The following is a 20,264-nucleotide window of genomic DNA, read 5'->3' on the forward strand; positions in this document are numbered from 1 at the left end:
GTTTTTACGCATTTAGTAAGACGGTGGTGCGCTTTTACGCACAAGAGAAGCGACTTCATCCGCTCTCAGGTTCACTTTGAGAGGAGGAACTTTTTAGATGATATCCGCCGCGCGCATGTGACGCACCTTTTGTTTAAAGGAGGGTAATGAGCTGAAACCTGGACTGGGACCATCTGACTTGTAGTTTGTGTGGAGTACAGGCAGCAGGATGAGCAAAACAAAGAATAAAAGCGACAATAAGACGGAAAAGGCTTTGGCTGCGGAGAAGGAGCAGTTTGGCAAACAACAGGTGAGTGATTGATTTTCTTTTGGCAGCGCTAAATATATGTTTTTTATCCGAGGGTCAAGAGGTTTTGTTTATCCAGATTCCATGTAAGGCCTTCTAGTTTGTTACCTGTTGACAATAAACATGTGATGACTGTTTTATCCTTGGAAGGCGCACTAAGATCAACAGGTTAAAACCAAGAAAAAACAACAGTGTCCTACTCTCATGTACTTGAGAAGAATTGAAGATTTGTCCCCTGGGTCAATCCACCTCCGTCGCTTGTTTCTCATACATTTCCTCGAGCCTGAGGTTGACTCGTGGAGGTTGAGCTTTATCTTGTGTCCTGATTTCATTTCTTTCAGCTCCACAACATCAGCAAAACTGTCACCTCAGCCGAAACACCGCCCAAAGAGAAATATGTGCGCAGTATCCTTTAAAAACAAACAAACACCCAAACTGTTACTGTTTCAGACGACCTGAAATAGAAAATGGAAATGTATTTAGTGAGAAATGAATTGAAACTAAACTTGTCTACAGGCATCCCAGGTGTTTTAAAGGTAAAATGCTCAATATGACATCGGTCAAATGTTAGTGTATAATCACCACTTGGTGTTGTGAGTTAGCTTCATGTTAATAATTAGGTTAATAAGTATGTGACATGAGGCAGATCATTAGATCATTAGTTTTGCAGGTATTTAGTTGCACTGGTGTTGGACAAAGGCAAATATTTGATAATAGAAGCAGAGGAAAAGTTGAGGTACACAAAGATCTGCAGAATTTTATGGAAGTCCTTCAACTAGTTAAGACAATTGTCTCTGAAATATAAACTTAAACCAGATGGTGGCACTATAGAGCGTGTCAGGGGATCATCAAAGTTATAAGGATTTATCCTTTTGGAATCATATAAAGACATGATTTCTACTAAGTAGATTTTAAGATATCTCCCCTTTTCTTTATATCTGACATTTATGGTTCGTAAACAAAGTGTTTGGATGTTCCTTCCCATTCTTTGAGCCTTCATACAGTCCTGTTAATGGATTCATATTAGTAGCTGCCTCCTGATGTCTCCATTTTGATTGTTCTATAATATTCTGATTATGTTCTTGTAGTCTGTTAACATTTCAACTTCAAGGACTTTATACTATTATATAATATAGATTGTATTTCTTGTAAAAACCCATCAACACAATTTCCCAAACAAATCATGAAACATTCACACTGTCCAACATTTGTAATGTAAGTGTGACTGCTCTCTGTCCACCCTCTGTGAATTCCAGGAGAATTACCTTCACAGCCATGAATTGGTGCATGTTCAATGTATCTGAAATTGCTATATAGATAGAAAAGATATGGTTAGGTTATCTTTATTGTCCCATGAGGGGACATTTGTTGTGCAGCAAGAGTTCTCAAAGAGACAAAAACACAACATCAACAACAGCATCCACAATAAAAACAAATTCCAGCAACAGGGAAATAGGAAATTCCTGCCATTTACAAATATGCAAAACAGATGCCAATTTTCAAGAAGTCATAGCAATGTTGGGATTATTCACTAAAAGCCTTAAATGTCAACCTAAAGGAAAAATCAGGTGATCACCAAAGTCAGTAGACTTTATCTTCTGGGGATCATGAATCACTGTACAAAAGTTCAAGGCTATTTTGAACACATATTGAGATAGCTCACTAACTAAGGCAAAACTCAAACCGGCTGATGGCGCTAGAGGAAACGTCAGAGGGATTCATCCTCTGGGGATCATGAATATCTCTACAGAATTTCATGGCTATCCATCTAATAGCTGTTGAGATATTTCAGTCTGGGTTACACCAGTGGAATAACCAGCTGACATTGCCATCACCCAAAAACACTGCCAGCATGGCTCATAGTCAAAAATATTTCTCGAGACACAGGTCTGAGGTTGAATTGGACATATTATAGGACCTTTTCACTACAGTTCACCATGTGCCTTGGTCCTTTGGAGTTTCCTTAACTGCTGTGAAGACATCATCATGGGGAGTCACAAGGAGGGTGGAGCCGCCACCTTCTGGTCCTACGTCCTGAACTTGCCTCTGTCCAGTAACGCCATAGTCAGCTGGAAGTTCTGCTATCTGCTGCACAAACTGCTCAGGGGCGGCCACAGAAACGCAAGTTCCAATTCTATATCTCCTTTTCCCTGACCAACTTTTCCACGTTTCACTTTCACACTGCTGATGTTTAATCTCACGTGTGTCTGTCTGGTCCCACACAGGCTGTTAGAGACTCTCACCGATACTGTCGCAACGTGAAAGATATGGGCATCCTCTGGGTGAGTAGACACCGTGAAACAGCTTTTATTCAAACTAGAAAATTCAAACCATACTTCAGTATTATTATATAGTATTATTCTGTATCATTTACAACTGTGGATCTAGATGTGTGTACTCAGATGTGTGGTGAATGGGTATATGAATGTAAATGACCTTTTATTAATGACTGAAAACTAAGTTTTTGGCTGTAAGAGCTGGAAAATCAATTCTTCAGTTCTTCTTCGTCATGCAGACTCTTCCTCATGTTTACAGAGCTGAGTGCACATGTACAGATGGAAACATGAGATGTCTTAAAAGTTCGTCGAGTGACCGGTTACAGCTGCAAAATGTCTGAATGACATGATACCTGCTTGTTTTCTGACATATCAGTTGTGTTTTTGACATATTTTTAAGGCATCATATGTTTTGTTGTCAGTGGCAGAAAGTAACAAACACTTTAACTCGACACCGTGCTGGGGTACAGTTTGAAGAAAGAATTTAGATTAATGATCTAAACTTTCTTTAATTACAGATACATGGAAAATGTACTAAAGTACAGTCGTGAAGTAAATGTGCTTTGTTACATCTCACCACTGGTTGCAATATGTCTTTCATATGCTCTCTCCTGTGAGCTCTCTTACTTGTGTTTCTTTTTAAAATGATCTTATCTAATCCAACCTAATATATCCTTATTCATTCCAGGGAAACTTGCATGACCGATACGGCCACATCGTCGCCCTGTCAGCCAAATTCCTCTGCCTCAAAATAGAATTTCATGCAAAGGTAATACTTTTCTATCGGTTAATCTAATGACACGTGACAAACTCCAAATGATAACATGTTAGTTTGACGACAAAAACAATCCTCCTCCACAGCACAAGGTGATTCCAGCCAACCTGGAGGCCAGTGATGAGACTTTGGAGAGGGAAGCAGGAACTGACAAGAACAAAGTGTAAGTTTACTTCCACTTGTTTTTGAGCAGCTTCCACATACGTTTACTGTTTCCTGTTAAATATGTGGTTTCTTTTACTGTAGGTTGGATATGACACAGGAGCTGTTGGATTACCTGGACGCTGGACTGAAGATGTCTGAGACAGGTTAGTCCATAGTGTACTCCTGTCGAAAGCATCAGTGATCAGGTTGTAATGAGTTGACTTTTAAATTACAAAAATGGTGATATTCTTTATTTTGTTCCTTTCAAATAATCCCTTGAGTTTTCTTTTTTCACATGTTAGTACCTTCTGAATTCCCTCCACTGTCTGTGGTTCTTTTTCTCAAGCACCTTAGTTCTTGCTTAACATATAAATATTAAAAAATATATCATAAATATAGCCTACATATTTTATTAATGGTTAATAATATATAAATATAAACAAAACAGATTAATACTCTAGTTTGCATTTGTTGGGGACTATTTTCAGTGCAAATGAATACACAGTTCGTGTTCTAGTGGTAATAATAGTAATTGTAATATTAGTATAGTAATAATGATGATAATAATACAATATTTGACTTTGCTTGAAAGGTGCATCTCAAATACATAAAGGGATTAAAAATACTGTTTTTGCATCAATATATAAATAAACGACACTAATAAAACCAATGGGGATAATAGCAGAGATAAAAGGTCAAGTTATTGGAAAGACAAAATAAAGAATACTACCAGGCTCATCCTTTAATTTGGCTTTCGTGTTTCTTCATCCAAAGTTCTGCGTCAGCTCGACTCCAACGGGGCCAAATCTACAACTCCAGCAGGACGGTGCAGGCTGACTCCCCTGATACCGCTCATACTGGACTGCAGCTTCCTCTACCACTTCTCTGTGAGGCTGATGTTTAAACTCCACAGCTGTGAGTGACACACACACACACACACACACACGCACACACACACACGCACACAGTATGTTTTGATCCACTCAGACCTTACTGCGTTAGATCGACCGGTCATGTCCTCTGCTTTACAGGCATCACCCCAGATGCTCTTCTTGGACACAGAGAGCGGTTCCGTGATCTCTTCATGAGGTAGGTTGTTAGTGAGTAAATGAGTTAATGAGACTTTCATTACTGTGCCATGAATCCATACAAGCCAGGACCAGAGGGCTGCATGTACATTTAAAAAAAAAAAAAAAAAACGGAAAAGGTAACGAGACACATTTTTCACAGATAGCATACGGATGTGGGCCATTTCAGGCAATGCTGCGGCACTTCTGGCCCTCTTGTGGATTTGACTTAATGGATTTGAGCAATAAGTTGCCCACTTGTAAAATTGCAAATATGGCCCAAATATCCCAAAAGAAATGTGGGTCACTTTTGGCAAACATGCATTGCTCTTGGCAAAGTGTAATCCTGGATGTGAACTTAAAGCGACAGGTGGGATACATAGTTAATTTGGCCCAAATAGAATAAAACAAATCCGGGCCACCTTTGGCACTTTTGGTAGACACGCAGTATTGCTATAGCTTACATATGGCCCAGATTTGGCAAACAGGAGGGCCCAAGTGCCACCATTTAATGCGGCATGTGGGCTGGATGTGGGATGTGTAGGTCAAAACTGGGCTAAAACAATTTTGCTATGTATTAAATCTTTAGACCATCAATGCCTGTCACAAAATCCACAAATCACTGACAGAAACATAAATCTGTAAAATATTTTTGAATCATCCATCTTATCTTCACTTCCAGGATTCTGATAGAAGGTTATAAAAATGAACCAGGCGCTCCAGTTTTTCATCATCTGTATGTCAGAATGTTGTAGGGTTTTATCGAGCCCATTTGTGAAAATGTAATTATCTTGCTACAAAAGAAAATGCAACTCTCCCAGAGAATAAATACAAGATCCCCTCTGTGCAGCTAAACCTCTTTGGTTTCTGGATAAACAAATACAAATTACAAATTCATGCATCAAATATTAAGAAAATCCCTTCTGCCCTTGAAGCGCAACTGTGTGATTATTATTCTGCATCAGAACCTTTTAGTATTTCTAACAAGATCTGTATTTTCTTCCACAGCCTCACGCAGTTCTTTGATAGAGCAAGGGAAATGGAGTTCTTCAAAAGAATCATCCAGATCCCAGATCTCCCAGACGTAAGTTAAAGGTTTAGGAATTTCTGTGTGTACATGAATCAGTTTTATGTGATTTTCAGTCACGCCCGTGTGTTTTGTTTATTATGACCCTGCAGTCTCCACCAAACTTCCTGCGAGCTGCTGCCCTGGCCGAGTATAAGAAGCCAGTGGTGGTGATGCCCGACGAGGAGCGGCAAGAGGAGGAGGAGGTGGAGCCACAGCCGGAGTTTAGAGAAGCACCACAGGTATAAAAGTTTACATGCAAGTGAAATTTCTGATTATGTTCTTCACCTTTTGTTGTATGGCTAATACTGAGGCTTTTTCTCATGGCAGTACTATTCCCTGAGCCAAATGGCAGCACCCGACGCTTCTCTGGGGCAGAGAGAAACTGAGAGCATGAGGAGGGAGCTGGAGGTGCTGAAACCAGAGCTGCATCTCATCAGGAACGAGGTACGTCCTGCATCCTGCTGTTGGAGCGGTTGGACGAAGATGTCTATACGTTTAAACAAAATCAATACAACGGCAAAGTATATCATTGCTGAGAAATTAGCTGAGGAACCTTTTTCTTTCGCTTATATGTGTTTACATTTTGGCAAATGGGCACCAAAAAAGTGCCAAATTAGGAGTTACCTGTTGGCAATATCCCCACGGATATACAGACAACTGGATTACCAGGCTATAGACGAAAACATGAGGATTCTTTTGCAAATTCTGCAGTTACAAGAGGCATGTTTTTCTGCCGGCTGTGGTTGGAGGTTCGATCTCAGTCTCTGTCTCAGTATCTGCATGCCGAAGTGTCCTTAAGCAAGATAGCGAACCTTAAATTGCCCCTGACGGCTTTGCCTGCAGTGTGTGAGGGATGTGTGTCAGAGAATGTGCTGCTCATAGAGGCACTGTATAAATGTGTGTGTAAATGGGAGAAAGGCTAAACTGATCTGTAAAAGCTCTATTTTCATACAGACCATTTTCCATTTGTATAATTTTTAATCAGCCTTATGGACATACATTTGCCGCAGATATCAGAGATCTTCAGAACGTGTCAGTTTTGACTTAGTTCTGACTCACTGAAGAATTGTTAGGAGAAAGATTTTAGATGTAAATTGCAGCATTTGGGCACAAAGGCTTCATGAGCATGTGTCACTGCCACTGGTGCTATTTCCAACTCCCATTTGTTTCCGATGCACCACCATGCACTTGTCCCTTTCACCTCGCACTGTGTCTGACCTCATCTCAGGTCTAAGATTTCTCCCTGCAGCTGTGAGGACTTTCCTGTTGCTTTCTACTTGTACATAAACCCTGTCCCTCCTGTCCGCAGGCTCAGAGGTGTGTGACCGAGTTAAAGTCTCAAGTGAATCACCTGGAAGCTGAGGTGGAGGAGCAGCGCACCCACAAGCAGATGGCAATGGTGGAAAACGAACACCTGCGGATGGAAGTGGAGGGTCTGCGGTGCAATAACGTCGCCAATGTGGGGGCACAGATTGGACTGAAGGAGGCAGATAGTGAGTATATACGGTTTTGTGTGCAGGCCAATGAGAAGCATGAATGTTGCTGAACGTTACTGAAACATCCCGTCATGTCTGCACAGGCAGAGCTCAGGCAGCGGAGGTTCGTTTCACTCAGCTCAAAGAGAGACACGCCGAGCTGGTTACCAGTCACGCCGACTTAATGAAGAAGGTAAACTGCACCATCACTGGTGTGTTTGTCACACCCTTAAAGGAACTGGTGGACATTTTGGGAAATATGCATCTCTTCTAATGAGAAGATCCGCATTTCTTTCACTAATATTTGGTACTTACGTTTCCATGTGCAGAACACAGAGACAGTGAAGGCGCTGTCCGGTACAAAACAAGACCAAGGCGATTTACTGAGAGCGAAGACACAGCTAGAAAGTGAGCTGGAAATACTACGGCAGGAGAAAAGAAACACGGTGAGACCTCTTCAGCCCCTCATACCACTGCTTACACACCGTATAATATCATCTGTTTCTGCCTTGGTTTACAAAGACTCATGAATGAATACTGAATCAGTGACTCCTCTGCCACCCAGATGAGTCAGCAGCAGCAGGAGGCCGACCGCCTCAACAAGGAACTGCTGGAGCAGCGAGCAGAGCTGGCCCTCCTCCGCGGCACCCTGCAGAATAAAGAGAGGGTGAGACTTGAAAATATACTCACTCAAACTTTTAGCGTCAAGATGTCCTGAGTGGGTACTGCACATCTGTTTTCCAACGTATTTTGTATTTGACAGAGCTCATTACTCAACAGACAAAATACTGTAAATGAGCTGTGTAAGCTAATTTTCATCAGTTGTCCCAATAACAAGTTCTGACAAGGCGATCGGAAATAAAACACCTATTTTATTAAATCAAAAATATCTATGGATAATTCACTTGCATTGCATACCACCCAAACTGACAGTACAACAAACCCATAATCAAAACACTATGGAAAAACTAATAAACAACCCCTAATCACGGGGGGTTACAATACAACATACAGCCACCCCCAATGTACTTGGCATAAACAACATGATATTGGTTCACTCAAATTTTGCATCATGAGATGATATTGGATATAGCTATAATTTCCAATCGCTTTTATCAGTCATTCAGAACCATCATGTCACTCATAGTGTGATATGGAGATCATGTGACTAATTCTCCCAGGATAATCAGCAACATTTTCAACCCACAGTAAGTCACTTATTGATGATAAGTCACAACATGACAGAATAATGGACATCTCTTACATTCTCTCTCATGCAAGTTTCTGCTTGTTAGCTCTGTTATTGAATTGTCTCGTTCTCAGGCCTGACTTTCATTCACACACCGTACTTAACGTGTCACTTTGTGCAGGAGGGATCTCATGTGAGCAGCAGCCTGGTCGCTCTGCAGGCGGAGCGGGAAGTGCTGCTGCGTTCGGCCAGAGAGAGGGACGCCGAGCTCTCCTCGCTGAGACAGCAGGCGCAGCAGCAGCAGGGCTCCCTGGACCTGGATAGAGACCGCACCAACAGAGAGCTGGAGGCGCTGAGAGCTCAGCTGCAGCAACAGGTAAACACCACAGAGTGCTGGTCCAAAAGCTTCTAACGTGTCAGTGTCTGCAGTGAACAGTAATGCTTAGAAATTATTTGGTTTTACCCAAGAGAAAGCAATGCTGCCTTTTAGCAATACCACCACCTACCTACCGACTATACCTTGAATAACATTTTTAAAACTAACAATTTAGTAGCACTTAAAATGGCACTTACTTATAGCACTTTGTAGTTTTGCTTTTTTGAAGAAATTGTACTTTCTCTATTCTTGTTGTTCTGGGTTTGTACCCTCATGGTTGAATGCACTTATTGTAAGTCGCTTTGGATAAAAGCGTCAGCTAAATGAAATGTAATGTAATACCATTATAATCCATTTGATTACCTGCCTGTTTGAGCTGTAGCTCATCTTTTGATTTTGCAGAACTTTCTGGCATCAAGCCGCTCTTCTAACATCCCCTCACATTCCGTTTCCAGTACTTCACATGTCCAGGCTCCAGCGTGCAAACAGCAAACTCCATCCTGTCCATAAATGCACATTAGATCTTAAATTGACTACATATCCACCAGGAATAAACCAGGAACCTTTTGGTCACTACACAACTGCTCTACCTCCCATGGGGCAACATGCAATTTATTCGCAAAAGCCTTGAAATGTTTCTATGTCCGCATTAAAATCAAGTAGACCCGCACCTAAGTATAATTTTTTATATTTAAGTAGTCATTTTAATGTTAAAATGATATCTCAGTCCATTTGACATGTTTTCAAATGTCTTGTTTTGTCCGTCCAACAGCCCCAAGGCCCAAAATATTCAGTTTACTATCAGAAAAGATGAAGTAAAACAGAAAGTAGTTAAAGCAAGACTATTTTGATTCTTAAGAAACAATAAAGATAATTATTCAATAATAAAAATTGTTTCCAGTTAATTTTAGTGTTGCAGCTCTACTTTTATGATCGGTACCTCGGCTTTGGATCATCTTTTCTGTTAAAGCTAGGGTTGGGAATCCTGGAAAAGCAAGAAAGACCAGGTTACACTTTGAAAAAATGCAACCTTAAAACATATCTAACTGGATGCACCATCTTGTCTGACCACTACACTTTTGAGGCATTAAATCATTTTTACACCAGCTTTTGGTTCATATTTACTCTTACTCCTCTTGATTGTTTTTACCGTGTGGATGACTTCATATGTAACTGTTTTCCACAGCTGGCCATCAATGCAGAGCAGAAGCTGGAGATCGACAGGCTGAGGCGAGAGCTGGACTCAACACGAGCAGAGCTGACACGTGCGAACAACGCCCTGATGAGCAAAGAAATGGTAGCAATAACTTTTTCCGTACATCATCACGCCAAATCCTCTTCAAGCGAAGCATTGGCAGTAATACACCTCTACATGTTTTGTTCCACAGAGTGGTACCCAGCTGAACAGTACACTAGTAGGGATGCAGGCGGAGAGGGAAGGGTTGCTCCGGTCGGTGAGGGACCATGAGTCGGAGCTGACCTCCCTCAGGCAGCAAGCTCAGCTCCAGCAGAGCTCCATGGAGCAGGAGAGGCAGCGCAGCAGCATGGAGCTGGGAAGCTTGCACGCCCAGATACAGCAGCAGGTGCTGAGCTGTGTTTATGACTGTGTAGAGAAGCTGTCGTGAATGTTTTAGCAGTTAATCATTGATGAGCTCCTGTGTGTGTTTGAAAACAGGCCTGCCGTGAAGGTGAGCTGACCCAGAAGCTGCAGGACGAGCAGTTCTGTCTGCTGCAGTGTGCTGTGGTGGAGGCCGAGGGCATCATACTGGACGCTGTGGCCAAACTGGACGACCCCATTCACGTCCGCTGTATCAGCTCACCTGGTAGAAAAGCTTTTAATTCATCCCCCCAAATAATCCCAATGAACACACTGTAGGACTTTAACAATCTGGTTTTTCAACAATCATATCATTTATTTTTTAAACCTAACAAACATATAAAAGCAATAATTACCAGCCATCAAAAATCTGGGTAGGAGGAAAAACAAGATCCACACCCTCGATTTCTAAGAGCTGAAAAAAAGAAATGTCATACAAATAAATGGACGAATTCTCACAGCAATATACAGAATAAATACAAAACAATACGAACTTACCAGAGGTACTTCTGGAAAACACACAATATCTAAGGAGACCATTGATTCTGATTCTAGTCATGATTAATAACTGAGTGAACATATACAACACAAGAGAAACAAGAACAAGTAGAAGAAAAATCTGTCCAACAGATAAATGTTTTCAGTTGATTTCGGTCCTTTCATTTGAGAAACTTTGTAAATAGTTTTTAAATGTTAATCATAACATATTAACATATAATTAACATATAATTGTAATTTATATATAATATATTTTCAATGATAATAACTTATACCACATTGTCAGTTTGTATAGCAGCATCTAGTTATGGGCGGCCACAGGACCAGTTAGAGTTGTTGATGATTAGATTAAAAAAGATTCACAGTATGTTTGCTTACAGCTATTTCATAGTTTATTAAAGATTGTGTATTAATAGATTTTACTCTGCGTATGTGGGTACATTAGGGAAGGTGAAAGTAAACCATAACCATTAACTTCCTTGTACTTGGACCTACTTAGTCCTTAGCTTGTAATTTTGCCCTTCAGCTCCATTCCTCTAACCAGTTCTCGCTCTGGTTTTTCAGATTACTTGGTGAACCGTGCTGAAATCACTCTGGCTTCCATAGACAAGATGCAGCAGAGCCACGCGGTCTACGTGGGAAACATGAGCGGTAAGTGTTCAGGTTTGGGAACGCGTTGTGTTTACCTCAGACGATCGGTGCATCTGATGCTCCTCTGTTGTGTTTAGATGCCAGCGGCTTGTTGAGAGCGGTCACACAGTTCTCCCACCTCTCTGCCGACACCATCGTCAACGGAGCAGCAACATCGCACTCGGCCCCCACCGACCAAGCTGACCGTGAGAGAAACCCACTCACACTGGAGCTGTTATGGATACACACTACTCTAAATACTTTATGCACAAACCGTTAACTCTGTGTCCTGCGTCTTTGTCTCATGCAGGTTTGACTGACAGCTGCCGGGACTGTGCGAATAACTGCCTGCAGTTCTTGAAGGACCTGAAGTTTCAGGCCAGTTTACAGAGAGCAGACCCCTCTGCCATACGCTACACTGTTCAACGCATCCTCGCCTTAGGACAGGTGGGTCAGAACGGATCTTTCAAGAGACTATAGCCAGTGTTAGTGGCTCTGTGAGCAATGCTTTGAGCCGGGCTCTAATGACAAAGGCTGATATATCTAATTACTGGACAAAGTCAGAGCATCATTGGAGTTATGGTCAATTCATCCTCAGAGGAACATGAACGTTTGTGCCTAAATTACATGGCAATCCATGTAATCCAGTAGTGAGATCCTCAAAGTGGTGCTTCAGGAAAAGTCAGGTTCTCAATAAGGTCACAAAGATCCGTCATCTTGGGACCATGAACACTTGTCCGAATAAAATGTCTTGTCATTTGATGTAGTAAATGCAGAAATAACTCAGCCACGTGGCGGCAGCATGGAACTGTAGGGGTCCATAGCATATGAGCTAATTTGTATTATCCCTGGTATCATGTATTTTCAGTTCTCCTGTGCATTTTTTGTTTCAAATTAAAGAAAGACGAAAATCTGTCATTGGATACTATACGGTCTAATATTACAGTCTTTTTTTCAGACACGGCTTTGTTTCTTTTTTTATTGATGGTTATTGTTATGGAAGTTTTCTGGAAGCTGGTGAAAGGAGAACTCAGGCAGCAGCTGATGTCTTATGCAGAAGATTTGAATGTAGACTTGATGCATCAAGGAGACCAGAAGGTGAAACAATATACAAACGCTAACAGAGGAACATGAGCAATTGTCACCCCCAAGTCTGAAGATGTCTCCCACAGCATCCCCATATATCTCCCTCTACTTGCGTCACCCATTCTAACAGCACATCCATGAATGGCTAGAACTGCTGTCACTCTCTATGTTACATGTAGGTGTTCACATCCTATTGGATAGTTAAGCCTAAAGTATGCATAACTAAATCACATTGTGTACTTACGTCTAGCCTCTGGTGAAATACGCTAAAGAGTTGAAGTCGGTGAGAGTTGAAGTTGGTGCCTCTCTGTCTGGAGGATATGAGTTAGATATGAAAGTCCCTCAACGTAGACACTACAATGCACTGTTGGTTGGCCCTTTATCTATGACCTGAATTTGGGTACTGCTTAGAGAGAGAAGGGAGTATGTGTGGAACTAAACAGGCACTATTCTCCTGTACAGATATAATATACACTATACATAATATATAGTGGCATGTACAGTAATGTGTGAGGATGGTCAAACATTCCTCAACAGTTGTCTGGACGTGATGTGTCAGGATTTCAATACATTAGATAAATAGTGTTTCAGAAACTACTTACCAACGCTACCTTTATTGTTTAGTTTGCAGACACTGTCACTAAAGCTACTTTCAGACATGCACTGAACTCCAGAGATCCTTCGGACAGTTTCCAGAGGAGCTATATGCGTGAATGCAAATGTCCAAGAGAGAGCATTTGGACTTTCTGCTGAAATTCTCTGGTTGCCCCCCTCTCAGTGAATACCAGACCTGGCATGAACCATTGATAGAAATCAAAATGTTTAGGATCTGGCTCCTGGCTCAGGCAGGACAGGTTGAATCTTGGGCTGACAGCGTACTATAACGAAACACAATGACCCTATAAATTAAAAAAGATTCATCACAGTCTTACATGCAGATCTAGCGGCCAATGTTAAAGCCCCTGAAAACTTGGTTTCAAATCCCTTATTCATAAACTAATTCATTCCAACCTTTATTTATACAGGAAGGGGCATTGAGGGTAAGCTCTTTGTGTCCGAGGAATATACAATATAAGAAATAATAATCCACAAATGATCAGATGAGTAATAAGCAATAAAAAGTACAAAAGACAATAAAAACAATATATAAAAACAATGAAACACATAATATAGAACATATTATAAAAGTTAAAACTAATTTCACAACCACACTGCCCCGAATCATATTAAAGAGATTTAAAAACATTAAAAAATAATCATTTTATCTAATTTATCCTTTTTTCTGAATGTTGTTCCTTTTGTGTGGACCTGAATGTTGTTCATTCTGTAGGACCACACACTGCTGGGAACTGTAATTAATACAATTCATTAGTTAGTAAATTTCCTAAACCAAATGTATAGTTTGGAAAAAAGACTTCCCTGAATATATTTATAGAGTTGAACAGTCAAAAATGGTTCTTAGGTTCTGATTTAAATGGAGGATGAAGCAGATGAGTCACATCCATTTCTCAGCAGAAAGGAGAGCAGAAAAAAATTTGAAAATGAGAAATGTCATGTCAAAAAAACTAAACTGCTCTATCTATGGCAGGAAATGTTGTGTTAATGTTATATTTTAGCCTCCTGTCACTCAAAGAGTACAACCAGACCAGGTTCCCTCTCTTTGTTTCACCCACAGCTTGCCCACATGTAATGAATGTTCACCTCTATTGTACCCATAAATAAGAATAAGAATAAGAAGAAGTCCTTTATTAGTCCCGGAATGGGGAAATTTGCAATATTACAGCAGCAAAAAGACATCAGCAGTAATAAGTACAAATATAGAAAAAGTGTACAGTGCAAAGAAATATATTATGTGAGAGAATATGTACAGTGAGTGGTTTGCACATGAACCGTTTATATTGCACAGACAGATGAATATGGCACAGTGAATATTGCACAGTTGAGAAATGTTAAAGTGCAATCCATAATGGTTGTGCATGTAGTTTTACTAGGATATACATATGTTTTGTACCTGTTACAAACTGTTTCTTGTGTAGGAATTGCGTCCAAAGGGGCGGGATGTGCTGAAAGAAGAGCTGGGAGGCATGGTGGACAGAGAGATGATCGCTACCTCCACTGCCATCGAGGAGGCCGTGCTGCGAATGGACGTAAGGACGGATACAAATGTGAAAATCTCCTGGACATCGTTAGATACTTAACGTTTCTGTTTCGTCTTCCCAGGAGATAATGAACCAGGCAAGGAGAGACACTACTGGTGTTAAGCTGGAGGTCAACCAGGGGTACGATGAAAACTTTAGATCTGTTCTGTTTATATTTACTCTCCTTACATAATCCTATGTTTGATTATTTCTTCCTTGTGCTTCCCCTCAGTATCCTGGGATCCTGCTCCGACCTGATGAAGGTAAGACACAAGTTTCTAGTTTCAAATTATTTTCTATGAACTTAAGACTCATATTCCACTTCATGTTCATTTCTACTGCTGTGCTCTCTCTCCTCTCCAGGCTGTTCATATGCTGGTGACGGCCTCTGCTGATTTACAGAAAGACATAGTGGAAGGAGGCAGGGTAAGTTCCAGACCTTTTCCCCTGTCCTCTGATAAGATAAAACTTTCTTTTGTGAAAAATAAGTCATATTTATAAAGACATTCATTCCTATTTTATTATTTATTATTCCTATACAGTGTTGGAGTAACCTTTAAGAGCAGCTCGCAACTAATCAGAAACAAGGATTTAAATATAAATCTCAACTTACTTATTGATTCTATCCTTCATATTACCTGTACAATTAACACTCTGATATGTCTAAATTATATTTTATACATCCACATTCTCTTTTGTACTGTGGAAACTAATGAATAAATCAAAATCAATAACATGGACAAAAATTTGGAATATTCTGGTGTACAGTGGTCAAAAATTGAAATGGCTGTTCAATTTGAGTGTGTTTGGAGTTTGTTAACATCGTTTCAAAACCCAACAATTCATACATTTTGTTGAAGAAAATTAAGATTTGATGAGCTGATCGTCGATATTTCTTCTAATTTAGAAATAAATAGAAAGTTCATTAAACAAACCATCTGCTGTATAAGGAAACATTTATCACCACAGTGAATATTCAAGGAAAGTGCCTAGTTTCATTCTTTTTGTTTGCACCACAGATTAATGTGATAAAAAAAAAAAAAAAAAAAAGGAAGTTAGACCTGTGTGTAATGATAAAGGTATACAGTGTATTAAAATAGTGTGATATAAATGTCAATAGATTCTCATAATAAATAATAGACCTTATTGTCTACGCTGTTTTTTTTTATTAATATTAGTTTTATTAGTCCTTGGCTGGTGTGACCATTAAAAGGGTTATTCTGGTTATTATAGGAAACCCTACTTTAACAATAACAGAAACCACAGACATACATAGTCATGCTTCTGTACTCACTCCTCCCACAGGGAGCAGCGTCCGTTACAGACTTTTATGACAAAAACTCTCGCTGGACCGAGGGACTCATCTCCGCGTCTAAGGCCGTGGGCTGGGGCGCCACACAGCTGCTGTAAGAACCGAACACCATCAATGCAAACACATTCTGCTTATTATGACTTGTATAAGACTTGTGTGCTGAATGACACACTGTGTAATGAGATTATCCGTGCACGTGTTCACCTCTTTGCCTTCAGAGACTCAGCTGACCGGGTTGTGGGTGAAAATGGTAGGTACGAGGAGCTCATCGCCTGTTCACACGAGATCGCCGCCAGCACCGCCCAGCTGGTCGCTGCCTCAAAGGTACAGTGTGAAGTTTGTGAAGCAGTGTCACCACTTCAAATGCTCCTGATGGAGGTTTCCAATTTAGTTCAGATTTATTTATATGGCGCCAAATCACAACATACATTATGAAAAGGAAACTTTACAAACTTATAGTGAAACCCAGCAGTTCCCACAACGAGCAACACTTGGCTGGCTGTAGGGAGAGAAAACTCCTTTTTAACAGGAAGAAAAAGAGAGATGAGAGGTTGGTGGGAAAGAGGGGAGAGAAGAGAGAGAAAGGGGGAGAGAGATGTGAGAGAGACCAGGAACAGTTGTGTTACTGTCCACCACAAACTGATGTGGATGCTGTGGAACAAGGTTTGTACGAGTGGATCCTGGTGGTGTGAGTAAATTTGTTGATGAGAGTGATATGATGCACATTAAACTACTTAACAATATATGAGATGGTGAGACGAGCTAGAGACCCCTGTCCCATTTCAGATGTCTGTGTTCAGACCCGATCTCTCTTCCACGCTCTTCTGTATGCAAATGGACACATCCGTCTTTTTTTCTGTTAGTGATGATCAAGTTGTGATGTTACTACCCAGTCAGAGTCATCGCTTTTCATTGGGCCTGTCTCCTGTGTAGGAAGTAGTTTCATGTAAAAAATGTTCCCATGAAGTTCTGTGGATTATTTACTGTAATTGATTATTTAGCGTTGTGAATTTTTGAGTGCTGTGACGTCCATGTGTGAAATTCACCTCCAGATGAGCCTCCACTGTGTTGTGGTAGATAGAAATCTCAAAGTGAGACAAGTTAAAAGCTGGGAAAATAAAACCAAATCAGCCCAGACTGCACAGGGTTAGGTTAGAAATAGTGTCTTGTTGAGAAATCACATAAAAGACAGTGTCATCTCCCCAATCTATATACGATTATATTTAAATGAAAACCAGTCTTTATTGAATATTACTAAATTCTTACATGTGTCAATGTGATTTCCTATCATTTCAGGTGAAGGCTGACCGCAACAACAAGAAGCTGAACACGCTGCAGCAGGCCTCACGACACGTAAACGACATGGCCGCCGTGGTCGTCACCTCCACCAAGCACGGGCAGCAGCAGATCTCCGACCACGGTGAGAGAAGGAAGTAGACGAGCCTTTACAGTTCTGCTAACAATTCATCCTGAGGGGAACATGGATGATGTCTGGATCAAATTTCATAGCAATCCATCAAAAATATGTGTATAAAATATGTATCTACATATTAATTCCACAAAAATCTGTTTGTCTGTATTTGGAACGAATATCTCTCGAACAATTCACCTTATTGGATTTACACTTGTGTATTGTTAATGGCCCCGGCAAGTGCAATGGCGAGATTGGGGTGTCAGTGGGGGTGTGGCAGTGTAACCTCAGTCTGTGAACGCGTCTTCTTCTACCTCCTCAGATAAACTACAGCAGCGGTTAGAAACTGGGTCAAACTGTGGGTTAAATCTGCTGACAGATCATTTTGATTATTTATTTATTTATTTTTCACCATACAAGACGAACACAGAACACAAATGGACAGATACTGATGCTGAATCCATCATGGCATCCACATTCATAGAATCACTTCTTGTTTGGCAATTTATCTTGAGGGTAAAAGCAGCTGAATTACAGAGCTTTTATTTTGAAAAGTTGTGTTGACATGAACTTTTATATAAACCCCACATGTGAACAGTGATGAAGAACGTTTGGTTTAATTTTATGATAAACACTGACTATAAAATCTTCACTGCAGATAAACCAGGCAGGATGAACACAAAGTGTTCTAACTTCACTCTGCACCGTAGACTGTTTGTAAAAAGCTCTACACACACCGTCCAGCACACAAACAGTAAAAAGTGACAATATATTGTAGAACTGTTTGAGGAGGACTCACTAATGATAAGGAATAATTCTGAAGTAGATATGGAGCTTTAACACAGAACAAGAGAAAATTAAAAGGGCGAACTCATGATGTGGCTAAAGGAAAAGTAAGGGGATCACCAACATCAGCTGTGTTCATCCGTGAAAGTCTGTACAAAATTTTCGGAAATATTGATGATATCAGCTTTAACTCTGATGTGTTTGCAGGTATGATGGACTTCTCCGGCCTGTCTCTGATCAAGCTGAAGAAAGAAGAAATGGAGGCTCAGGTGAGGCTAAGTTTGTCCTGTCTCGTTTTACGATCGCCTGTTGATTGGAGCTCTGAAGCTAATGAGGGCCGTTCTGCTCCCTGAATCTCTCAGGTGAAGGTGCTGCAGCTGGAGAGCGAGCTGGAGCAGGAGCGGGTCCGCCTGGGGGAGCTGAGGAAGAGGCACTACGTGCTCAGCCCCTCTGGGAGCATTGACGAAGAACAGGAGGCATCTGATCACTTCCCGCCGCCGCCGCCGCCCACACTGCTCGACTCACCGCCGGTGCCATCGTCCTTTTCGCAGACGCAGCCTTACCTGAACACTCAGAGCTTTGCTCAAAGCAACCCGTTCGCCCCGACTCAAACGCAGCCCTTCTCGCTGCCTCAGTCTTACACACCAACAAACACTCACACACCGCCTCAAACATACACACCGTCTCAAACCTTCACACCGTCTCAAACCTTCACACCGTCTCAAACAGTCACACCGTCTCAAACATACACACCGCCTCAAACATACACACCGTCTCAAACCTTCACACCGTCTCAAACAGTCACACCGTCTCAAACATACACACTGTCTCAAACCTTCACACCATCACAAACATACACACCGTCTCAAACCTTCACACCATCACAAACATACACACAGGCCCAAACCTTCACACCATCCCAGACTCACACACCGTCTCAAACCTTCACACCATCTCAGCCTTACATCCCAGCTCAGCCTTTCACACCAAACCCGACCCAAAGTTACTCAAAACCTCAGTCCTACTCGCCGTCGCAGACGAGGTCCTCGTCGCAGACGTCGCCTCATCCGCCTGCTCAGCCTCAGGCGACCCCACAGAACAACACCGGGTCCCCCAAACCGTCCTCCAAGAGGCAAAACATCTTCAGCAAATCTGGAAACTTGCTGAAGAACGCAGTAAGTGCTGGCTCTCCTCCTCCTGAAGTTCATATGTGGTAATAAGTGTATAATGTGAGTAGATGATTCGCTGTGTTGACATGAGTCTCTTTCTTTTCCGATCACAGTTTAAACGAAGTGAAACTGGAACGGGGGAATCCTGAGGAAGCGTGATTGAAAAAGAAGACAAGATGATTTCACTTCCACATAAAATGCTTCTTATATGTCGACAACAATGACTTTGTTTATTAACTTCATTCTCTCTCTGGCTTTGACTTTGTGTTTTACACCAGTTACAGAAAATGTGGAAATGAAACTGACATTATGCTGTATCCTCTTTTTGATCTGACAGTAACACTTATATTCTCTTACTAATCGATGTTGCACATAAAGGTAAAAGAGGAATTCCTGCACAATACATTGTTTTCAGTCATGTACAACTAAATACTGTTTTGAGATAAACTCAACTTTTTCTTCAGCACCTGTGTAATAGGTGTCATACAACAGAAAGAATATTAAAGATCATAAAATCTGTATCAGCCTGAGTTTGGCAGCTGTCTCTGTTTTGTTGGTACGAGAAATAATTAGTTTCCTTTTGCAGGGTGGTGTCTCACTACCCCATGATATCCCTGTGATAAACATTCCACAAAACAAGATGAAGTGCATTCCTGAGCGTGTGTTTCAAGTACACATGAGCAACAAGCTTAGTCTTATCTACACGTCTATGATGGAGACAGATAAGTCAGTGTTTCGCTTTACATGGATTAAACAGCTAAAGCGTGTTGCACAGTCTCAAGGATTTAGGTACTTAAAGTGAAGCGAGGCTTTAAAAACAAGGATCACAAAGTGAAATAAACATAAGAAATGGAAATCATTCAAAACTCCCCCGGCGAACCTGTCTCAGTATCTTCTGTCTCTTCATGTGATTCCAGATTGACAGTTCTCCTGATTTTCTCTTGAGATAATTCTGGTTGTGTGTCACCGATCAGACGCCT

The 20,264-nt window shown here is 41.1% G+C and overlaps 1 protein-coding gene across 4 annotated transcripts; it reads left to right on the plus strand.

Moving 5' to 3' along the window:
- Positions 1–74: 74 nt before the first annotated feature.
- On the plus strand, positions 75–19,809 carry LOC117771285 (huntingtin-interacting protein 1-related protein-like). Of its 4 annotated transcripts, none has more exons than XM_034601465.1 (34): positions 75–289; positions 628–691; positions 2,265–2,407; positions 2,512–2,568; positions 3,251–3,331; positions 3,424–3,500; positions 3,584–3,645; positions 4,256–4,396; positions 4,513–4,570; positions 5,557–5,632; positions 5,728–5,856; positions 5,945–6,061; positions 6,927–7,110; positions 7,197–7,285; positions 7,422–7,538; positions 7,658–7,759; positions 8,463–8,657; positions 9,844–9,954; positions 10,046–10,240; positions 10,333–10,480; positions 11,317–11,403; positions 11,481–11,588; positions 11,693–11,829; positions 14,505–14,615; positions 14,689–14,747; positions 14,839–14,869; positions 14,970–15,032; positions 15,912–16,012; positions 16,137–16,242; positions 17,215–17,338; positions 18,323–18,384; positions 18,478–18,925; positions 18,998–19,290; positions 19,398–19,809. In XM_034601465.1, exons 1-34 carry the CDS (start codon positions 209–211, stop codon positions 19,431–19,433), a joined length of 3,993 nt encoding a protein of 1,330 aa, XP_034457356.1. In that variant the 5' UTR covers positions 75–208; the 3' UTR covers positions 19,434–19,809. The 4 variants fall into 4 exon arrangements, with proteins under 4 accessions (XP_034457356.1, XP_034457357.1, XP_034457358.1 ...); XM_034601466.1 differs by having other exon boundaries at positions 18,478–18,788; positions 18,969–19,290; XM_034601467.1 differs by having other exon boundaries at positions 18,478–18,788; positions 19,023–19,290.
- The last annotated feature ends 455 nt before the right edge of the window (positions 19,810–20,264 follow it).

This window comes from Hippoglossus hippoglossus, chromosome 12 (assembly GCF_009819705.1).
Source record: "Hippoglossus hippoglossus isolate fHipHip1 chromosome 12, fHipHip1.pri, whole genome shotgun sequence".
NCBI classification, from domain to species: Eukaryota; Metazoa; Chordata; class Actinopteri; order Pleuronectiformes; family Pleuronectidae; genus Hippoglossus; species Hippoglossus hippoglossus.